Genomic DNA, 20,423 nt, shown 5'->3' on the forward strand with positions numbered 1-20,423 from the left:
CCGGGTGTGGAGAGCAACAACGAGGTGCGTAGCTCGGGGTGGCGGCCGGAGCGGGTCCGAGGGGCGGTGGCGGGTCCGAGGGGGCGGTGGCGGGCGCGGCCCGGCCCGGCGGTGACCGCGGCCCGTCCCGCCCACCCCGCGTCTCCTCGGAGACCTCGCAGCGCGCGGCCAATGGCGCGCTCGGGCACAGCGCCGCCCCTCCCGGGCCTCGCGAGATCTGTGCCCGCCACAACCCCAGCGCGGACTACATCTCCCGGCGGCCCCGCGGGGCGGGCTCGGCAGCCAATGAAACGCGGCATCCCAGGGTAGGCGGGGCTGGCCGGGGCCAATCGGGTGCGGGCAGCTGCAGCGGCGGAAGCGGCGCTCGGCAGCGGCGGCGACGCGGGGCGACCGGCCTCAGGGACCGGCGCACGGCACCGCCCCGGGCACAGGTACTGCCGCGGCCGGCGCACGGCATCGCCCACATCTGCGGGCCGGAGCTGGCTCCGAGGAAGGGCTGCTGGTAGGGGGCGGCGGCCGCCGCTTCAGAGCGTGACGGCGGCAGGGGGGGAGCGAGCCTCCGGCCGGCGGAAGGGCCGCGGAGGGGCTATCTCGAAGGGACGGCAGCAGGGCAAAGTGGCGCGGCGCGGCCCGGCCCGAGGCGGCGGGGCCGTCGCGCTGCCGGGCACATCCGGGCCCTGCGGCCCATCGCGGCGGCGCGGCGGGGCGGGGCGCGCAGGGCGGGCGCTGATTGGCCGGCGCCGCCCCGCCGCCATTGGCCGGGCGCCGCGCGAACCCGCCCGCGCGGGCGCGCCGGGGTGGGTGGGGCCGCGGGGCCGCGCCCGGAGAGCGGGAGGGACGGAGGGAGGTCGGGGCCGGCGGGGCCGGGCCGGGCGTGTCGCGACATAACGGCCGCGCTGTCGACCCGCAGGTGACATGAGCTCGCAGCAGTTCCCCCGTTCGGGCGCGCCTCCCGCCCCCCTGGGACCAGCGCCGCCGCCCATCCCCACCAGCGGCTCGGCCGGGATTATCGCCCCCGCCGCCACAGGTAAGCGCCATCCCGGGCCCGCGGCTGTCGGCTCCGGGGGAGGGCAGCGATCCCGGGGACCCCGCCCCGCCCATCGCGCTCTGCCGCCTCGGCGGGAGGAGCGAGGCGGCCCCGCGGGCCGGGCTGGGAGCTGCCGCGGTTCCGCGTGCGGAGAGCACCGGGGGCGGCGGGGCGGCTCCGGCAGAACCGGGGTGCGCCTTGGCTGCCCGGTGTCTGTGCGCGGGTGCCTGTCCCGCTCAGCATCTCATGGAGCTGGAAATGGGGTGGGAACTGTGATCCCAGCTCCTGCTGTCCCTGCCACGGTGACAGGTTTTCGGAAGTGACTAGGGGACCAGCGTAATTTTCAGGAGGTTTTATACATTTCTTCTGCTCGATATTCAGATGCTTATTGCATTAAATGTGCAGGTTTTCATGGTGTTTGATCTGTGACTCAATGGCAGTTACTTAGATAATTAAATATTTTTCACTTGAAAGAAAAGTTAGTCAGTCTGTGTTTAAAGAAGGTATTTAGGTGGACTTCTCAGAGTTGCCCCCAGGTTCCCCAGCATTGCCCAGCCCGTCAGTTCTGAGGGGAACAGACAGAAGCAGTGCCAGAATTCCCCGTTTCTCCATCACTGCAATATGTTTTATTGTAAGAGTGAGCTTCTTTACTTTCGGTATTTCCGATGGCTCATCTCTCACCTAGTGGGTGACCAAAGCCAGCTTTGTAACAATTCTGACCTTTTCCTCTGGTTTTCCCTAGTGAGTGACGAATCCAGTCGTGAGCCAGAAGTTGCTCCCAGGGAGCACATGGGCCCCAGTGGCTCCATCCAGCCCCGGGAGGAGAAGCAGGAGCCCGTGGTGGTCCGGCCATACCCACAGGTCCAGATGCTGACACAGCACCACCCTGTCCAGTCTGGTGCCCCAGTGACAGTGACAGCACCACCAGCACATTTGACTCCAGCTGTGCCACTCTCTTTTTCAGATGGACTTATGAAGGTAATGAGAGGATTCATCAATGCAATCTGTATGAGTAGGTGTTGAATTACACCAAAACCTTCCCTGCTTTTGATTCTACAGCTTTCCTTGCATGGTTCTGCTAACTGTGCCGTGCCTTGTGGGTTTGGCTGTTCCAGATGATACCCTGAGGCCTTGCTAGTATTTCAGCATTATTTTGTTTATCTTTGAGGAGACCAGTGATTTCAATTAGTTTTTGAAATCTTCCATTTTCTCTGCAGGATATAAAGTTAACTGGTAATATCCAGTGTCTGTAGGGCAATACCATAGCCCTGACAGATTCCACCGATGACCCATGCCAGAACTTGCATATTTCCAGGACAAAATATGCCCTTTCTTTGGAGTAACCAAATGTTCAGTATCTTCCTCTCCAAATATTAAGCCATACTTAAAAAAACTTTCTCCTCAGGCTTTGACCCCACAGAATGATTACTGCTTCAACACTGGGCTCCCACTTGAAGTTGCCAATATTTCTGTCTTTCCATTTCTTGCAGCCTCCCTTGAAGCCCACCATGCCCAGCCGGCCCATTGCTCCTGCTCCACCCTCCACTCTCTCAGCTCCCACAAAGGTCCCTGGGCAAGTGACTGTGACCATGGAAAGCAGCATCCCACAGGCTCCAACAATCCCTGTGGCAACCATCAGTGGGCAACAGGTCTGGTTTTTTGGTGGCTTTTTGTTCCATCTCACTGCATGCTCAGATCAATACAAGTACAGCTGAGGGGGACTTTTTCAGCAGGAGGGAGTGTAAAGAGAGCAGGTTTCCCTGTTCAGTGCTGCTTGGACCATTAAACTTTAGGCTTGGTTATCACCATCTCTTTCCAAAGCTGCTGATTTGTGGGGATCATCCAACTGAGATAGCACAGCCAGGCTGTGATGGCAGAGCCATTCCCAAAAGGGGTTTTTCCTTAAAAGCTCCTGCTGTGGCAGTGTCACTTGGAGAATTTCTGCTGTAGAGAAACTGCTGGGATTCATTATTGCACTGTTCTTCAGCTTCCCTGGGAGGAGATCAGCAGAGACCAGGGAACAGTTCATGGGTTTGCACTGTGTTCTTACTGAGCTAGGAGTGACAAAATTTGAGGGAGTCTGTGTAGATAATGATTTGAATTTTTTTCTCCTCTAACTTGACTGCAGAGCCAACCCTGTTGGTTTGAAAACAGTTTGTCAGAACAGTCATTACTAAACCTCTCAGGGTTTTGATATAAGGTGCCTTTAGTGGACTTGAGTTAGTCTGGCTAAGCATGTGCAGCAATTTCAGTGGATTTATCTTATATTAATATCCCCAGGAGGTCTAGAATTATAAAAAAGTAGAATTTGTTCCAGCATTTGCCATGTTTCCACAATTTTCTCAACTTTATTGGAGAGGTGGTATGAAATTATGCCTTAATGTCACCAGTGCTAGAAGGGACAACTCTGTAGCTGTTTGTGGGTGGCTGCTGGGTGACTGTCACCCAAGTACCAGTCATCAAAACACACCAGTGAAACAGAGAAGTGTTCACATCTTCCAGTGTCAGCAGGCTCTGTAACTTTATCCTCTACAAACACCTGCCTCCTTCTCCACTCAGCTTTTAATGCATGCAGCCTTGGTACACCAAGTATTTCTCCAACATCTCTTTTCTGTCTCTGAGGCTGAGATGTGGTGATTCTGTGGCCACTGATTTTTGTCAACACAGCTGACTTGTTTTGTTCTTGAACTCTGCAGGGGCATCCCAGTAACTTGCATCATATCATGGCCACCAACGTGCAGATGTCCATCATCAGGAGCAGTGCTCCTGGGCCTCCACTGCACATTGGAGCTTCTCATCTGCCACGAGGTAAAGACCAAGCTGTGCTGTCCCTGCCTTCTGCTCACAGGCTCTCAGCTGCTGCATTTAGCCCACACCTCTGAAACTCCTCACTGCTAATGCAGCTGTTCCCTCAGATGTTAAAAATGCTGGCATGAGTGAGTGTCTGCTGGCCTTTTAAGAATTATGTTGCCTTCAGCCATTTAGGGCAGGACCACGTGACAGTGTTTAAAATGCTGGCAGATACCAGCACATCTGTTATTCTAATTCTTTGCTGTTGAAACAATCACGAACAAACATCCACTGGTAGTGACTTATCTGCCCTGCAAAATGTCATGTACATTCTGGGTAGCAAGTACTGCTCACCTATAGCAGTTGTGAGCCACATTCTTGTGTCCCCCCCTCCTCACAGGACCACTCATGCATTGTATGCATGCTAGCACATCATATTGTGTGCATTTGCATTTACCCACGAGTTAAATGCTGGTGATCACTACAGGCTCTTTTTTCCCAGCATTTTGGATGCTACAGCTTGTAAAACAGGAGATCAGCCCCTTAATGCAGCCCTGTACTCAGTAAAGCCTGGCAGATTTCTGACTGCAGCTTTGCTTTCAAAGTCTTAAGGGTTGGGTTTGCAGTTCAGCTTTAAATTGATCTGAATTCCAAGTACCATTTATCATTTTTATTTCCTTTTATGCTCAATGTTATTTGTTGACTCACTCAAGAAAAATAGATTGATGTGAACAAAAACATAATCTTCTTTAACTAGAGCAGGTAGAAGGACTGTGGAGGTTTATCTGTAACTAGTAGTGTTCTTCACCTGATTCTGAGGGGAAGCTGCCACAGGCTTGGACTCTCAGTACACATTTTCTTTTTTTCCCCTGCTCTTTTTCTCTGGGTTTGAATATTAACTTTTGAGGTAATTTCAATGGAGGACATGTACAGAAGATACACAGTCCAGTCCATCATCTGATTGCAAGGCTATTTGCCTGCTACTGTGATTTATTATGATCAGGAGTTGCCAGACAGGAGACAAATGAATCAGTTGCAGGTTTAAATGGTGTGGAGTTTTGGTCTTGTATTTTTAGGGGGAGGTGTAGCAGTTAGTTTTGTTTTGTGTGGTCTTTCCTTGTTCTTTTGGTTTCCTTCTTTTGCAAGTGTATTTTTCTTCTGAACTTCATCAGCTGCAGTGAGATCATTGCTGGTATCAAATGACTTATTTACACATTGGCCCAGTAATCAAACTGAATTATTTCTACTGACTTCCATAGCTTGGAATAAGAAAACATGGGATTTGCAATATAAGGCTGTTATAGGGGAATAAGAAATACCTCTAAAGCAAATTAATTTAAAATAATACCTACCCCTCCACACATGCTTTTGTAAATCTTATGTTTATTTGTTTAAAGCTTTATTTTTACACCAACACCACATGAACTGCCCTGAATATGAAATGCATTAGAGCTGAAATACCAGCTGATGTCAGGGTCTGTCTGTGGTTGTGGTGGAGCTGAATTTTAACGTGCTTGGTTTCTTCCCCAGGTGCAGCAGCTGCTGCAGTGATGTCAAGTTCTAAAGTAACCACAGTCCTGAGACCAGCCTCCCAGTTGCCAAATGCAGCTGCAGCCCAGCCAGCAGTTCAGCACATCATCCACCAGCCAATCCAGGCAGGTAGCAGCCAGGCAGCTCTGCACATCCCTGACCTCCAGATGCTTCCTGGCACTCAGCTGTAATGTATAACCTCTAAATATTTGTGTGCACTGGGCTGCAGCTACTGTCAGCTCTCTTCTAGCTCAATTTGCTGTATTTCCTTCATAGACTTGCTGGGTTTTAATCTAGCTCCAGAGTGCTTAGAAACTGGGAAGAGAATTTCTTTCAGACACACTCAAGTTTTACAGTCTGAAAGGACCAGTACAATGTCCTGGTGTTAATTTTTTGTTCAATATATTAATTGATGTAGAATTTTTGAAATCTCACTATAATAGGCTTCTATATATCTTGGCTTTTGTACCTGTATAAGGAGAATATGGTAGATCTTGTCTCCCTACAGCAGTGCTAATGTTCAGCCCTAGGACAGAGGGTTAAACATCTTCCCAGTGTGATTTCAGTTAGGATCCAAATCACCTCTAACTTTGTGTGTACTGGAATTTCTTTTCTTTTCATTCTGAAGGGAACTGACCTTTACCTAATGACCTTCAAGGCCTTTAATGTTAACTTTGTTGCTTCCTGGTTCCTGTGTATTTGTGTTGGAAACCAGGACAGTTCTGCTTAGGAGCTTGCAGATCAATTCAGGAAGATTGGAAATGTCTCAGAATGCCAAAACTTAGTGATGAGGTGCAGGGAAGCCAGTTTTAATCAAGGAATTCCTAGTTGTTCTCTAAACAGCAGAATTTCCTTTCTGAATGTTCTCTCTTTGACACTTTTTTGTTTTTTAATAGTCTCGTCCTCCTGTGACAACTTCAAGCACTATTCCTCCCGCAGTGGTGGCAACTGTCTCAGCCACAAGAGCTCAGTCCCCTGTTATAACCACAACAGCAGCACATGCCACAGAGTCAACCCTCAGGTAAAGCCTACAGAAACTCTGCATTTGACAGAAATTCCAGTAAGGAGAAATGTTAATCAGCCTGAGCTGATAATCTTCTACTTATGGGATGTTATAAAACCAACATAGTAATGCTTGCACAGAGCAAATCCTTGCAGTTCTGTGAATAAAAATGGGTATAAGCATGAACTTATTCCCATTTATAAGGGTGAAAGGGCTTTATAAAGGCTCTGTGTTATGAGAAGGAAAGACCTCAAGGAATCATTTTTGTAGTCCTTCTCCCTGGACAGCAGAGTTTGTGTTGCAGGAACTTGTGGGTATTTGGCCTATACTTTATATGATGACACAGGGAAAAGTGACACTAAATGCTGATAAGTTCAGCTGATAAGAGTTGTGATAACTCCTGGCTGGGTGCATAGGGCACATGGGGACAGAACAATGTAGCTCAAATTCCTTCCTTATGTTGCTTTGCCACGTGATTGACAGCAGCGCTGCTCTCACTGGGAAGGACCCTGAGGCCTGATGTGTGTGCCTGTGTTGTATCTCCCACACTCAGTCTCCAGAAGGTTTTGTTGATGATTTGCTCTCGTTGCTCTGCAGCCGCCCCACGCTGTCCATCCAGCAGCACCCCCCCTCTGCCGCCATCAGCATCCAGCGGCCGGCGCAGCCGCGGGACACGGCCACGCGCATCACGCTGCCCTCGCACCCTGCCATAGGCACCCAGAAACCACAGCTCCACACCATGGCCCAGGTGAGCTGCAGGCAGCAAAACACCTCCTGCTGCTTCCTCAGACTTGGCAGGCCAAGATTGCATTTTGGAGAAGAGTTAGAAATTAATGTTCTGTATGGTCAGTGCAAGGTGGTTCCATACTAACTATAGATGTTAAATTTAGTAGTCTTCTAACTTTCAGAATTTTTTGTTTTTTCCTAGAAAACCATTTTCAGTACTGGTACTCCAGTGGCAGCAGCAACTGTGGCACCTATTTTGGCAACAAATACCATTGCTTCAGCAACCACAGCTGGTGAGTATTGAGTATTCATAGTGCTGTTGTGGGAGCATTGTGAGGGCTGGGGTTTGTTGCTTTTTGTTGGCTGTCTTTGGATTTAGAACCCAATCATTTTTGAGCAAATCTTTTTTCATTTATTTGGAGGTGCATGAGTAGGCTTCAGAAGCAAAATTACTGAGTTCTTCAGGGAGGTTGTCTGCTTTGGGGGTTTTACCCTCTTTAGGATGTGGATACACTGGCATGGTAGGGCTCCATAGAAAGATCTCCTATTAAGTTTGGTTTTTTCCTTCAGGTTCTGTATCTCACACCCAAGCGCCTACAAGCACCATTGTTACCATGACAATGCCCTCACATTCTTCCCATGCTACAGCTGTCACAACCTCAAACATCCCAGTTGGTGAGTGATTTCAGTTCTCAGAAAAATGTGTAACTCGTGCTTCAGTTTTTCTCTGCAGCTGGAAGTGTTTGTTAGCAAATTAAGGAGGGAAAGAAAATCAGTTCAGGCTGGGAGAAACCAATTCTATTTTTTTTTTACTATCAGGAAGAAAGGTTCTAAGAGGAGCAGGTAATAAAATGGCTCATTTACTTTCTCTGTTGAATTTTTAGACAAACTTGGGCCTTTCAGCATTTCAAAACCTGCATTGGATACTTTAAAAGTTTTAACTGCTTGGTGATAGACTATGGCTTTCATAGTTGATTTTGTAAGTTACTTCATGTCCTTCTTGAGATGTTAGGTGTAGCCTAGCTGGATTTGATTAGTGTGTTCACTTGAATGTAAAACACAAAGGCCTAAAGGTGGGAACTTTATTTGCCTGGATGTGGAATGTGCCTGAGATGTTTCCTACAGAACTGCATAAGTTTCCTTTTGTCTGTTTTCCTGCTGACACCCTTTGTAGCAGTGTGATGTCATAGTTGTCCCCGGTATCCCTGTCCTTTCCCAGGTGTCAATCCCCTTTCTTCTCCCCACCCCTGACCCCTGCTGGTGCTGCCTGTCAGTCCTGGCAGGCGTCAGGGGTGGGAAGAAGGAAGGTTATTGACACCTGAGTAAGGACAGGGATACCTGTGACAACTATGACATCACACTGCTACAATCCTTGTTCTTTTGAAATCTTTTAATTTCTTCCCCACCATAAATTTCCAAGGAGTGAAATTGTATCTCATACATCAGTGTTTCTTGTAAAGTTCTTGTAGGTGTTTTCTTCCTTTTCACGACCTCTGTCCACAGACACTTGTCTGCCTTGGGCTGATTTCCCTTGATCTTTGCTTTCAAAACTCAGATAACTTGTTCTTGACATCAGAATGGCTTGGGCTGATCCTAAATAATTAACTTAATCCAACCACTGAAGTGACTTTGTTAGCAAGTATCTATATATGTGTATTTAGAATATCCATCCATTCTGATATAAATTGATGAGAAATGCTTTGTTCTCCTTTTTCTTTTGGCCTATTGTAGGTAGAAAATAATTTGTGGATAGGGTGGATTGTTTTGGGTTGAGAAGGAAGGGAGTAGTGTTGGTTGTTTTGTTTGACAAGATTATTGATCTTGCTTTGCAGTGTTTAGTAGCCTTTCCTTTGACTGTCAGTTGATGACATGTTTGTCTTCATGCAGCTAAAGTGGTTCCCCAGCAAATCACCCACACTTCTCCCCGGATCCAGTCTGATTACACAGCAGAGAGGAGTAACCTCATACCTCTGTCCAGCCACCGGGCATCTCCAAACCCAGTAGCCATGGAAACCAGAAATGACAACAGGTGAGCAGAACTAACAGCTCTACCAGTGAGAGTGTGTGAGTAGGGTGTGAGTGCCCTGTTCTGCTGGGGTGGAAATAACATTGTAAAAACTGAGGGGGAGGATGGGATTTGGTAGTTCAGGGAGTGCTAAAGGGCACTGGAAGTTACCTGTTGAACTCTGTGTAACACTTGCTCTCTTTGATGCCTCTAGGCAGTCGGTGCCTGTCCAGTTCCAGTATTTCTTACCCACCTACCCCCCCTCTGCCTACCCTCTGACTGCCCACACCTACACCCCCATCACCAGCTCCGTGTCCACCATCCGCCAGTACCCAGGTAAGCCCAGCTTGGGACAGGCAGCCTCGGGGCTTTGGGCTGCAGCTTATGGATGTGCTCTAGTGATGGAAGGAACTCAAAGGATTTTGCTTGACTGTGACAATTAGTCACAAAAAGTCTCTGACGATTGGAGTTTCATATTTGATATCCCTGTGTCTATAAGTAAAAGTTTTGAGTCTACAAATCAAAACAGTTTGGCTCCTCCAAACCAAGTCAACTCTTTGATACATCTTCATTCCCTTATCAGAGGTGTTCTGATAAGCTCTTTTAATATCTTTTCATGTGAATGTACAGTTTGAGAGAGATACCTGAACCAAAAAGGGAGAAACTAATTTTTGCATTGCACACTTGCATTAGTGTTCTGTTGAGAAGAATGGGGAAATTAATGCATTTGAACAGTCACAGTAATTTGCAGTCAAAAAAATGATGCACAACCCAAGCTTCTGTGATTCTGTGACAAAATTTGTAACACTTTTGCCTTACCAGGTTGTTTAGGGCTGTTCTCTATAATGTGATAATTTCCACTATCCAGACTGCAAGAACATGCACGATGTGGATTTTCATGGCATGTCTGTTGTCTGTGTCTGCTGGCAGCATGATACCTGTGAGCAGTACAGAGGAAATTTAGAAGGACTGGGAGGTGGCAAAGCCCATTTGTTGAACAGGAAAGTGTAGAATCATTGGGTTCTTTAGGCTGAGAAAGACCTTTAAGATCATCTAATCTAACCATTCATCCAGCACTCCTAATGCCACCACTAAACCATTTTCCCAAGTTACACGTTTTTAAATGCTGCCAGGGATGGGGACTCCACCACTTCCCTGAGCAGCCTGTGCCAGGGCTTAACAACCCTCTATGTGAAGAATCTTTTTCCTAATATCCAATCTAAACCTTCCCTGCACACAGTCAGGGGTTCCAGTTCTGGAGGGATATTGGGGTGCTGGTAGGCTAATGGTCATTTGTATAAATGCAGATGTATATTCTTCATTAGGAATTTATTGACAGAGACATTTTACTTGTTAAATTGGCTTGAAGAATCCATGGAAGGTATTAATTATGGCAGCTGGTGGTGGCAACTTAAAGCAGAGCATTCAGGGTATGAGGAGGAAGTTAGACCCTATGCTGAGCACAGCTGGGTAAGGGTACAGAGGATTTCAGAGGAGACTTTTTAAAAGATCACTGAGATAAGGAGAGTTAGTGCAGAATTTTGGTTTTCCAAATGGTGGCTCTGTTTTACTTAGTATCATAAAAGGATTTTGTTTGATAGAAAGTTTTGCAACAGCAGTGTTTTGACTAAGAGAATAAATGTGCACACTTTATACAGAGCCATTTTCAGGGACCTGGTTTCAGTTTTTGATGCCTGTTTTTAGAGTGTCTTGTCAGCACAAGAACTTGATGGAAATCCTGTGACAATGATAAAACCAGCTTGTTCTGCATTGTTAGCAAGCAAGGCCATTGTTGGCAAGTTCACACTTGCATTCTGTGCGTGGCTGCAGAAATCCTGGTGCAGCTCTGCAGAGCCTGGAAATCTGGAGATCCAGGGTCTGCAAGTGGCCCAAAAATATTATTTAAGTGCTGCATGGGAGAACTGTAATACACTGTATAGTGGATCTGAAAAGTTGGAATCAGTTGTTTAGAGCTATGAATTTATTTAAATGATTCAGCTACTTAGAGCAGATGTATTGTTGGGAAAATTTGTTCTGCCACTGAAGGATAATCGTGTTCATTTGAGCTGTGGGATCCAGCCTATAATGGATTCCTGTTATATCCGGCCTGTTCTGAGGCCAGATGAGGTTGTGTTCAACTTCAGAGTTGAGCTGGCTTCAGAGCACAAGAAATTACTTAGGTTTCTGATTACTTTTAGTCTATTTTTTAAGGAAGGAAAAATGCCAAGTGTTGGTACTTAGAAGCACTGTAAAATACAATAATGAACAAAAATAGAGCACAGCATTCTAAGACTGTAATCTGAGCCTACCTAAAAGCAGAGTTAAACTGCTCTTTTCTCTCTTGCTGCAATTAGAAATAAAAATTGGAATTAAAATCAACAGTAATTAATTCCTCTGGCAGACAATTTACTCTCATATTTACTACTGCAGCAAGCAGAACGGCAAATTAATTTTTCAAAGTGAAAAATAGTTCTTGAAAAGTTAGTATTTGAGGAAGTGGTGGGAGGGGGAACTGAGGTGACCTGCTGGTGAGGTGTGTGTGCTGCTCCAGTTTCAGCCCAGGCGCCCAACTCGGCCATCACGGCTCAGACCGGCGTGGGAGTGGCGTCCACCGTGCACCTGAACCCCATGCAGCTGATGACAGTGGATGCATCTCACGCCCGGCACATCCAGGGCATCCAGCCCGCCCCCATCAGTGCCCAGGGCATCCAGCCTGCCCCCATCAGTGCCCAGGGCATCCAGCCAGCGCCCATCGGCACCCAGGGACTGCACCCTGCTGCACCCATGGGCGCCCAGGGGCTGCAGCCGGCGCCCATCGGGGCCCAGCAGCCACCGGGAGACACCAAGACCTCAGGTAAGACAGGTCCTCAGTCACTGCACAGCCTGCACATCTGGCTGTGACTGATGATGTTGTTACAGAGGTGGACTCTGAATACATTCATGCACATATTCTCCCAGCAGATGCTTGTTGGCTGTTTCTGAAGTGATTTATTTTTAAAGCTTGCTAGGTGGAGAGTGTGGGTAGCCTTGGATGGGTTATTTCAGTGGAAAAGACTGGTAGTGCCTGAGCTTAAATAAATGCCTTCAGTAAGGCCTGGTAGCAAAAGTAATTTACAAGTGAGTGATGTTCTCTGGCTGTGCATCAGATCCCAGGAGCAGTTAGAGTACAGCCAGGTACCTTCTGCTGCTGGTAACCTGATCCTGAGCTGTGACAGAAACCATCTTGGTCTGATGAAGCCCCAAGAACTTACTGGAGGAACAGGAGGTGGCATCCAAGGGAATAAGCTGTTGCATAGCTGGCAGGCACTGCACAGTGACTTCCTGGCTGTCCACATGCTCTGCATCCCTCAATTGGCCAAACTGGCAGAAGGTCAGAATGCAAGCACAGCTGATGTCACTTACATACAGCTGGCATGTGTTGCCACATGGGCTCTACCAGAAATGTTGCTCTGTTGACCCAGTTGTGTTAGTGATCTCCCCAGTGATTTCTGCATTTTCCTTGTCTTCTGGAAAAGATAATTTCCCTAGAAGTGGTTGTTAGGCAGGAAGTATTTTCCTTCTTCCTGCAGAAGGTTCAGTGATCAGATTGCTCGTGGCAAAGGCAGTGCTTATAAAGGAGTCTGAAAGCACTGCAGTTAGAGATGGAGGGACTCAGAGAATGGACAACATATGCTCTGCAGACACCTGCTTTATCATCACATTCCCTTAAGTAACTGCTGCTTTCCACTCTGTTTTTTTCTCTGCCGTGTCCCTGTCCATCCTTCCCAGCAGTAGTCTTGGCAGATGGAGCCACCATTGTAGCCAATCCTATTAGCAACACATTCAACACTGCATCTGCAGCAACTACAGTTGTGCAAACCCACAACCAGAGTGCCAGTGCCAGTGCTCCAGCCCAGGGCTCCTCCCCACGCCCCAGCATCCTTCGCAAGAAACCAGCCACGGACGGGTGAGTGGAACTGAGGGTGACACATGGGTGGCACTTCCTGCAATCCAGCCAAATGGAATCATTTCAGTGGAGATAAGGAGTACTCCAGCAGACCATTCAGTCAGCAATGGGTATAAGTAACCTGCTGATCAGTGAAACAATTATTTTTCTCCCCCAGGGCAGGATATAGTTTTCTGTAGTGTCAATAATAAAACGAGAAGGACAGTTTGTCTCCTAGGTCTTGAAAGTGACCTTTTGAGAGAAAGTGGATTTGAGGCTTTCTTGCTTAGTGTGATAAGAAGAAAGAGTTCACAGTCTACTAAAATTAGAATTGGGTGCTTTTTCTTCAGTGCTTTTCTTGGAAGAATATGTGGATGAGTGGAAAGGATGGGATTAGTGCCCTGCTGTGAAATCTGATTAAGAAAAAGGGAGGGAGTAACTTAAACTCTTAAAATATTTTATGTTGCCTGTCTATTTTTAAATGCCTTAATAAAGAGGCAAGAGACAGCTTTAGAATTAACAATGCATTTCCTCCCAGCTAGCAACTGAAAACGTGTGACACTAATGTGTCCTGTGAGATTAAAATTGCATACTTTTTATGTGGGTGGAAACTTTTTTTAAGGCAGAGAAGCTGTAGGCTGTAAAACTGAAAGAGAAGTTAGAGTCAGGTAGATCACTAAAGACTGTTTCAATTTGTTGATTATTTTGGATAGCAGTTTGACTTTTAGTCCCATGGGAGACTAGATAGTATCTAAAAGATCTTAATCAGCCTTATCATCCTAATATCCACATTCAGGCCTTGAGGTGCTGGAATCAGGCTCTGCCAGTCAGGTCCAGCTAAAGGGAGCAGCTGCTCATGTGAGCACTGTTTAGCTCTGGATGATTTGCTCAGTCTTGAAGCAGCAGTGGCATGGCCAGACCCCTTTGTCCACTGCTGGAGCCTGGCAGTTACAGCCACGTGTTCTCACTGACAGGATGAAAGTAAAGCTGGCATTCTTGGAGAAGCCCTAAATTGGGCGAGACTAGGCCAGAGCAACTTAGCTTTTATTTTAAAAGAAAATAAAATAGCTAATTTGAAAAGTAAAATGAGACACTTTGTGCAGCGAATTAGTTACAGTGAAGACAGAGAGCAGTGCTACAGCCATAACTCCTGTCCTGGTTTGTGGAAGAGAGCTGGTTTCTTTGCTCTCAGGGATGTTTGCCTTTGCACCAGGGAGGTGGGAATCCTAGATCTGTGTGTCTCTTTCAGGCTGGCAGTCCGGAAAAGCTTAATTCCCCCTCAGCCACCTGAAGTGGCCAGCACACGTGTGGAGAGCACGATGCGAAGCACGTCTGGATCACCAAGGCCTGCTGGGTAAGACTTTAGGGAGCACCCAACTGCAGCATAATAGTTGCATTATATTTGTTTGAGTTGTGTTCTTTGGCTATTGGAGCACTTTTCTTTCTTTTGGGAAACGATCTACTTTGAATTTGTGACAAACTCGAACAGCCTTGACAAGTTCTGCTGTTTGTGAAGCTGAGGAAATTGCCTTTAAAAGCTGTGGTGATGAGCTTTCACAGGAACAAACAAAAACCCTCTACTAGTGTAAGGGGAGATAGGCCTCAAAACTTTTTTCTATAGTACTTGAAAATTAATGCTGAGGAAAGGTAAATGCAACTTCTGCCCTGCTTCCCTTGAGCTCAGTGGCTTTACAATTTCTTGTTTTATAACTGTAAGCCACAGTGGGAGCTCCTGCAGAGGATGGGGCCAGTACAGTTTCGGGTAAAAGTTCCTCTTGGCTGCATTGTAAAACTGTTTTGATCCTTTTACAAGTATTTTGAAGTTAGCTGGAATTAGTAATGAGATTTGTTTGTCACAGTGAATGGGAAAAAGCAGTATCTGTAATCAATACAGATAGAAAGATTAGATTAATCTGTAATCAGTACAGATTAGAAAGGGAGACGAGTAGGAAATATAACTGAGATTAAACCTTCTGCTGTTGTTAAATACTTTACTGAGCCAGGTGGATGCAGGAAAAACTGAATAGTCTGCACTTTGGCTCGTTCCTTTTGTGCTGGGTGCTCACAACCTGAGATACAGTTCACTTCATTTCTCTTTGCTTTTATTTGTCCTACAGGGGCAAGCCAAAGCCTGAAATCCACGTGTCCATGGCCACCCCAGTGCCTGTGTCTATGGAGGCAGTGTGTAACCAAGGCGGCGAGCAGCCCACCATCACGGTGCCCCCGAGCTCCCAGCAGCCCCCCTCTGCCATCCCCACCATCATTGCAGCTGCCAGCCCCACCTCCCAGCCTGCAGCAGCCCTGTCCACCATCCCAGGAGCTGTGGCAGCTGCTCCACCGACCTCCACCACCATCGTGGCAGCTCCTGCTCCTCCCTCCACCATGAGCGGGGCGCTGTCAGCGGTGCTGGGCCCTGTGGTACCAGAGATCAAAATCAAAGAGGAAATGGAGCCTATGGACATCATGCGGCCAGTGTCTGGTACGTGGCTGCAAATCATCAAGTTGGGTTTTTTGGTTTTGAGACAGTGGAGGAATTAGGAGGGTTTTTCAACAGTTTCACCTTGAAAATGAAAGGACATCTCTTCCATGGTAGCACAAAGCACCAAAGTTCCCATATACTTGATAAAGATCTTTTCTGCCTTTTTCCTAATTTCCCATGAAATCACTTCTTACGGTGGCTGCTTTGTTCACGTTCAAATGATCCAACTCCAAAGAGTCTGTGTGAATTCCTTGCCTAAAATGCTCATGCTTAGCAGTGGTACCAACATATTATGGAAGAACTCGGTTGAATTCAGTTTGTTTACAAATCCTACTGTTCAGGTCCAGTGGCCTTTCTTGTATGTGAGGAATTCATGGCCACAGTAGGATTTCCTAGGGCTCTTATGTGATTTATGCATATTTTTCTCTAGGACTTTTCAAAATGTTCATTATATTGCCTTATCCAGCTTGGCCATAGTTGCTATCAAATGGCATGGTCAGTAAATTCAGATCCTTACAGATCCTATTGGGCACTATATAGTGGCAAAGTGATAGGAATGCATCCAACATTTATGGGTTTCAGAGTTCAGGCTTAGCTGTTGGTTTTATCACTCTCCTTGAAGCTGTGTGTTGTCCTGTGAGAAAACAACTCCGTGCTGCAGATGTGCCTGGAGCATGGGTACATAGCATTAAGCTCTTTGGGGCTCTTCTGTCTTTTCCTGGCATTTGTGGCCAAATTGTCAAGAGATCCCACCCCAGAAATATTTTGCTGCAGCCTTAGTCATGGCTGACTGTCCTTCCAGGTTCAGGGAGTGTTCCCTCAGATTACCTGCCATGCTGCCGCCAGCTGCACAGGTGTGTTGGTGCAGTGACCTGCTGAGCAGTGTCACTGCACCAACAGCAGCAGTCTTGGCAGTACAAGCAGACCCCTGCAAGCAGAGAGCTGCAGTCCTGCTTTGATTCCATCTGACTGTCCTCTCATGAGAGAGTAGGGATTTGCTTACTATGACAGAGACCTGTCCTGGTATACATACAGAGGATTTTTTTACAGTAACACAGAAAGATGTTAGTGTGACTCCTTTTTGGAACATTGAATTAAAATAAGCTTCAAATATGAAGCAACTGACGGACAATTGGCTCTGCTCTAATTCTTTATGTATATGAGACACTAAAGAATATAGCTTATAGGCTTGTCTTAATAATTACTGCTGGCTTAATATCTGGCATGTTGGTACACATCACACCCCTCACACTGTGATGAAACAGGACCTACTGTTGGAGGTAGTGTTCAAACAGTGCTTTATCTTCCCACTGCTGATGGTTGGGTTCTTCTTTCTTCCTCTCAGCAGTCCCTCCTTTGACTACAAGTACTGTGTCTCCATCTTTGGCACTGCTGGCCAACAATCTTTCCATGCCTCCAAGCGATTTGCCACCTGGTGCCTCACCGAGGAAGAAACCCCGTAAGCAGCAGCATGTCATCTCCACAGAGGAAGGGGACATGATGGAAACAAACAGCACTGATGATGAGAAATCCACTGCCAAAAGTTTGCTGGTGAAGGCAGAGAAGCGAAAGTCTCCTCCAAAGGAGTATATAGGTAATGACATCTCTGATGTCTCTGTTTTTCTGTTTGTTTCTCAGAGAAGGTACTCTGTCACATTGCCACTTCCTAAATACGAGTAATAGAGAGTCCAAGTATCTGTTCCTCACCACTTTTAGTATAGGGCTGGGAAAATGTCAGGGAAAATTAATTTTTTCAACACATTTTGTATGAGGACATTACAACATTTTGTACTGACCTGCTGCTGGAGTTCTTGAGGATGCCAGCCTGCTTTCCCTCCAGGATGATAATGCAGTTGTGGTTCCTTTTGCAGATGAGGAAGGCGTGAGATACGTCCCCGTGCGTCCCAGGCCGCCCATCACGCTGCTGCGGCACTACCGCAACCCCTGGAAAGCCGCTTACCACCACTTCCAGAGGTACAGCGACGTCCGCGTCAAAGGTCAGTGTGGCAGGGAGGCTGCACTGAGCCAGCTGGGCTTCTCTGAACGAAAACATGGGCTGGGTATTGATGGATCTGCTTTTGGGCAGTGATAAAACGTGCTCACAAAAGGTGTCCTCGTAAAAGGGACGTGCTGTGGTGATATACTGCAGCTGAGTGTTCTCATTGGCCATCTAACACTTGCCAGTTAATCACAGGCATTCTGTATTTAGTGTAACTAGTCTTGTCAAATAACAAATGGGCTTTTAAAGAAGACTTTTTTAACTAATACAAGGAAATCAGAGATCAGATACTGTCTTCCAGACTTTTCAGCTAGTATTGTAGAATTTCTAAGCAGATTGGGTTTTCACAACTGTGCAAATACATTTAGGAGAGAGTGAAAGTAGTACAAGATGTGCCATTTACTTGTTTGTGCCATTTACTTGTTTGAGCACTACATTCTTTAAATGAGAAAAAATGGGTTGTGATATAATCTTTCTGAAAGTACAGATAACCTGTTAGTCAGTGAGAGCAGCAGTCAGGTACATGGCAGATGGGAAGTCACTTTCCTGTCTGAATCAAAATGCTGCTCATTGTCATTTATTAGGTCATAGGGGGAGCAGAATTTGGGTTATTGCTGTTTGAGAGGAGAAGCCTGGCCAACTCCTGAAATTTGAGTACTGTATTCTTGTGTTTCCTGGTGACAGAAGAGAAGAAGGCCATGCTGCAAGAGATTGCCAATCAGAAGGGTGTGTCCTGTCGTGCACAAGGGTGGAAGGTCCATCTCTGTGCAGCGCAGCTACTACAGCTGGTAGGTGCATGGGCTTGGAGCTTCCTGCAACATGGGGGAACATGAAGCTGTGTAAGACAGGAAGACATTCTTACAAACTCAGTACATTGGGATGCCCTAAAGGAGCTGGTGTGTAGTGCCCAAAGGGAGTGGGAGATGCTTTCCCCTTTCTCAGGAATGTGGCATAAGTGGCTTGGAAACTTGGAGTGTTGGTTTTGATCCAGACATAAGAGCTGATGTATTTTGTACAGATGATCAAAACTGGCAACTCCCTCCTGCTGATGCACAGGTCTGAAGAAGCGTCTGTTTGGGATGGTGCGGCTGATCTGAGGAGGCAGCACTGATCCACATTCCTGGATGCTTCTGTTTCAGGTTGGGGGTGAGGTAGGTGCTCTGCATTTTAGCACCAAACTCCCCAAAACCTCTGCATTCCTGGAATAGTATTGTGAGCAGTAGGGGAAGCAGTTGTGGTAGGATCCATGTTTCTTCAGAAGAGGAGCAATCCTGTAAATAGGATGTTAAAAGGAATGATAGTGCCACATTTTGTCAGAGGCTCCATCTTCTGAATCACTGACAAGAGCAGCTGAGAGGGGAATGGATGATCACTGTTTCTGTGTAGCTTTGTTAACATGGGCGAGTGTTTGCCAGCTTGGCAGTGACCCTTCTCATGAAGGGCTGATGTCTTTTAGACAAACCTGGAGCACGATGTGTATGAGAGACTGACTGCCCTGCAGGAGGGACTCATTCCTAAGAAAAAGGCAGCGACCGATGATGACCTGCATCGAATCAATGAACTGATACAGGTAGGTCCTGTGGCCAGAACCCAAAACCATACCCTTGGTTACAAGGCTGCTGTGTGTAAAAGCTAAAGCTGACCTAAAAAAACCCCATGTGGGTTCACTTGCTGTGTCATCAGTTACAAGGGGCACAGGTAGGGAAAGGGGAAGGCATTGCTCAGAGCAGGCATTGTCTGTGGTTAATGACAAGTGTTTCCTTTCAGGGGAACATGCAGAGGTGTAAACTCGTGATGGATCAAATCAATGAGGCTCGAGACTCCATGCTAAAGGTCTTGGATCACAAGGATCGTGTTTTGAAGCTTCTAAACAAGAATGGAACTGTCAAGAAAGTGTCCAAATTGAAGCGAAAGGAGAAGGTTTGAATGCAGACTCATGACTTTGGAAATGGAGAACGTGTACAGAACACAGCTGAACCTTTTTGTAGTTTGGGTTTATTTTAAAGCAGAGCATCGGAATAAAAAAGGATGAGTTTAGGGAACAGATGGACACGTGAAGCCCGGTGACCTGAAGGGATTGTCCTTGATCTTGTCATAATGAACAAAGATTTCCTCTCAGGCTCATCCCTTTTTAAATCTTTCCAGTCCCACTGTTTAACTCCTGATGTATCAGGTATGGAGACACCTGTGAGGCAGGAGGTTGTGCAGGGGACTCCAGGAGGCTGACATACAGCTATGGACCCAGACAGCAGCCAAGCTTCCAGCAGTGGAAATGGCACCTCTTTCAGTTACCCCATTCAGTTCTCATTCTGACCTTCCAGTGTCTAAAGCAGCCTTCTTACACCAGTGCCACTGCACTAGGGGATCTGCCACAAAGAATTTCCAGCAGCTCAGAAGCCCTAGCTGTCAAGATTAAATAAAAAAAAAAAAAGGAGGGGGGAGGGGGGAAATCATTTCAAAGTGATATTGTAGTGTCTGTGTCTGTGTTGGTGCTCTGGGATACTTGTGTTGAGGTACCTCTTGCAAGAGGTGCTGTAGCTGGTGTAATGTTAATTGTACGTACCACATACATCCTGAAAACGTGAATAAAGGAATTGGAGGGTTTTGTACGTGAGCAGTTCGTGTACCTTTGTACCAGTGAAAGTCTTCAAGCTGTAAACTTGAAAATGAAGCTTTGGAAGAAGCCTGAGAGGAGGAGAGAGCATGTTGGGAACCAGCCAGCACCCTGTGCTGTGGAGGGTGAGTAATGCAGTTCCCAGTTCGGGTCCTAGAGATGAAATATGGATTATCCCCCATGCACTTGTGCATTTAACCTTCATATTTTAGAGAAATTGCTAAATCAGTTCATTTTTAGTCTCAGCAGGAAACTTCAGTGTCATGAACTAACTCTGTTAAGAATATATTCTTTTGCTCCTCCAGTTACCAGTTATAGTGCTGTT

The 20,423-nt window shown here is 46.9% G+C and overlaps 1 protein-coding gene across 5 annotated transcripts; it reads left to right on the forward strand.

Moving 5' to 3' along the window:
• The first annotated feature begins 334 nt into the window (after nt 1–334).
• Nucleotides 335–20,083, forward strand: SAP130 (Sin3A associated protein 130). Of its 5 annotated transcripts, none has more exons than XM_084212417.1 (21): nt 335–431; nt 911–1,027; nt 1,770–2,005; nt 2,518–2,676; nt 3,724–3,835; nt 5,348–5,472; nt 6,244–6,368; nt 6,948–7,098; nt 7,279–7,369; nt 7,647–7,751; nt 8,964–9,105; nt 9,296–9,417; nt 11,633–11,935; nt 12,850–13,027; nt 14,256–14,360; nt 15,124–15,485; nt 16,831–17,079; nt 17,357–17,482; nt 18,169–18,272; nt 18,941–19,054; nt 19,252–20,083. In XM_084212417.1, the coding sequence occupies exons 2-21, from the start codon at nt 916–918 to the stop codon at nt 19,408–19,410; spliced, it is 3,180 nt and encodes a 1,059-aa protein (XP_084068543.1). In that variant the 5' UTR covers nt 335–431; nt 911–915; the 3' UTR covers nt 19,411–20,083. The 5 variants fall into 5 exon arrangements, with proteins under 5 accessions (XP_084068543.1, XP_084068545.1, XP_084068544.1 ...); XM_084212419.1 differs by having other exon boundaries at nt 16,834–17,079; XM_084212418.1 differs by having other exon boundaries at nt 12,853–13,027.
• The last annotated feature ends 340 nt before the right edge of the window (nt 20,084–20,423 follow it).

Source organism: Fringilla coelebs (assembly GCF_963513975.1).
Source record: "Fringilla coelebs genome assembly, chromosome: 10".
Classification (NCBI taxonomy): domain Eukaryota; kingdom Metazoa; phylum Chordata; class Aves; order Passeriformes; family Fringillidae; genus Fringilla; species Fringilla coelebs.

Bases quoted from the DNA above. Each gene is read 5' to 3' on its own strand.
- SAP130 (XM_084212417.1), top strand. From the start codon at position 916: ATGAGCTCGCAGCAGTTCCCCCGTTCGGGCGCGCCTCCCGCCCCCCTG. The intron at 7,099-7,278 runs GTGAGCTGCAGG...GTTTTTTCCTAG, and splicing joins AGCTCCACACCATGGCCCAG to AAAACCATTTTCAGTACTGG. The intron at 17,080-17,356 runs GTAATGACATCT...TTCCTTTTGCAG, and splicing joins TCCTCCAAAGGAGTATATAG to ATGAGGAAGGCGTGAGATAC.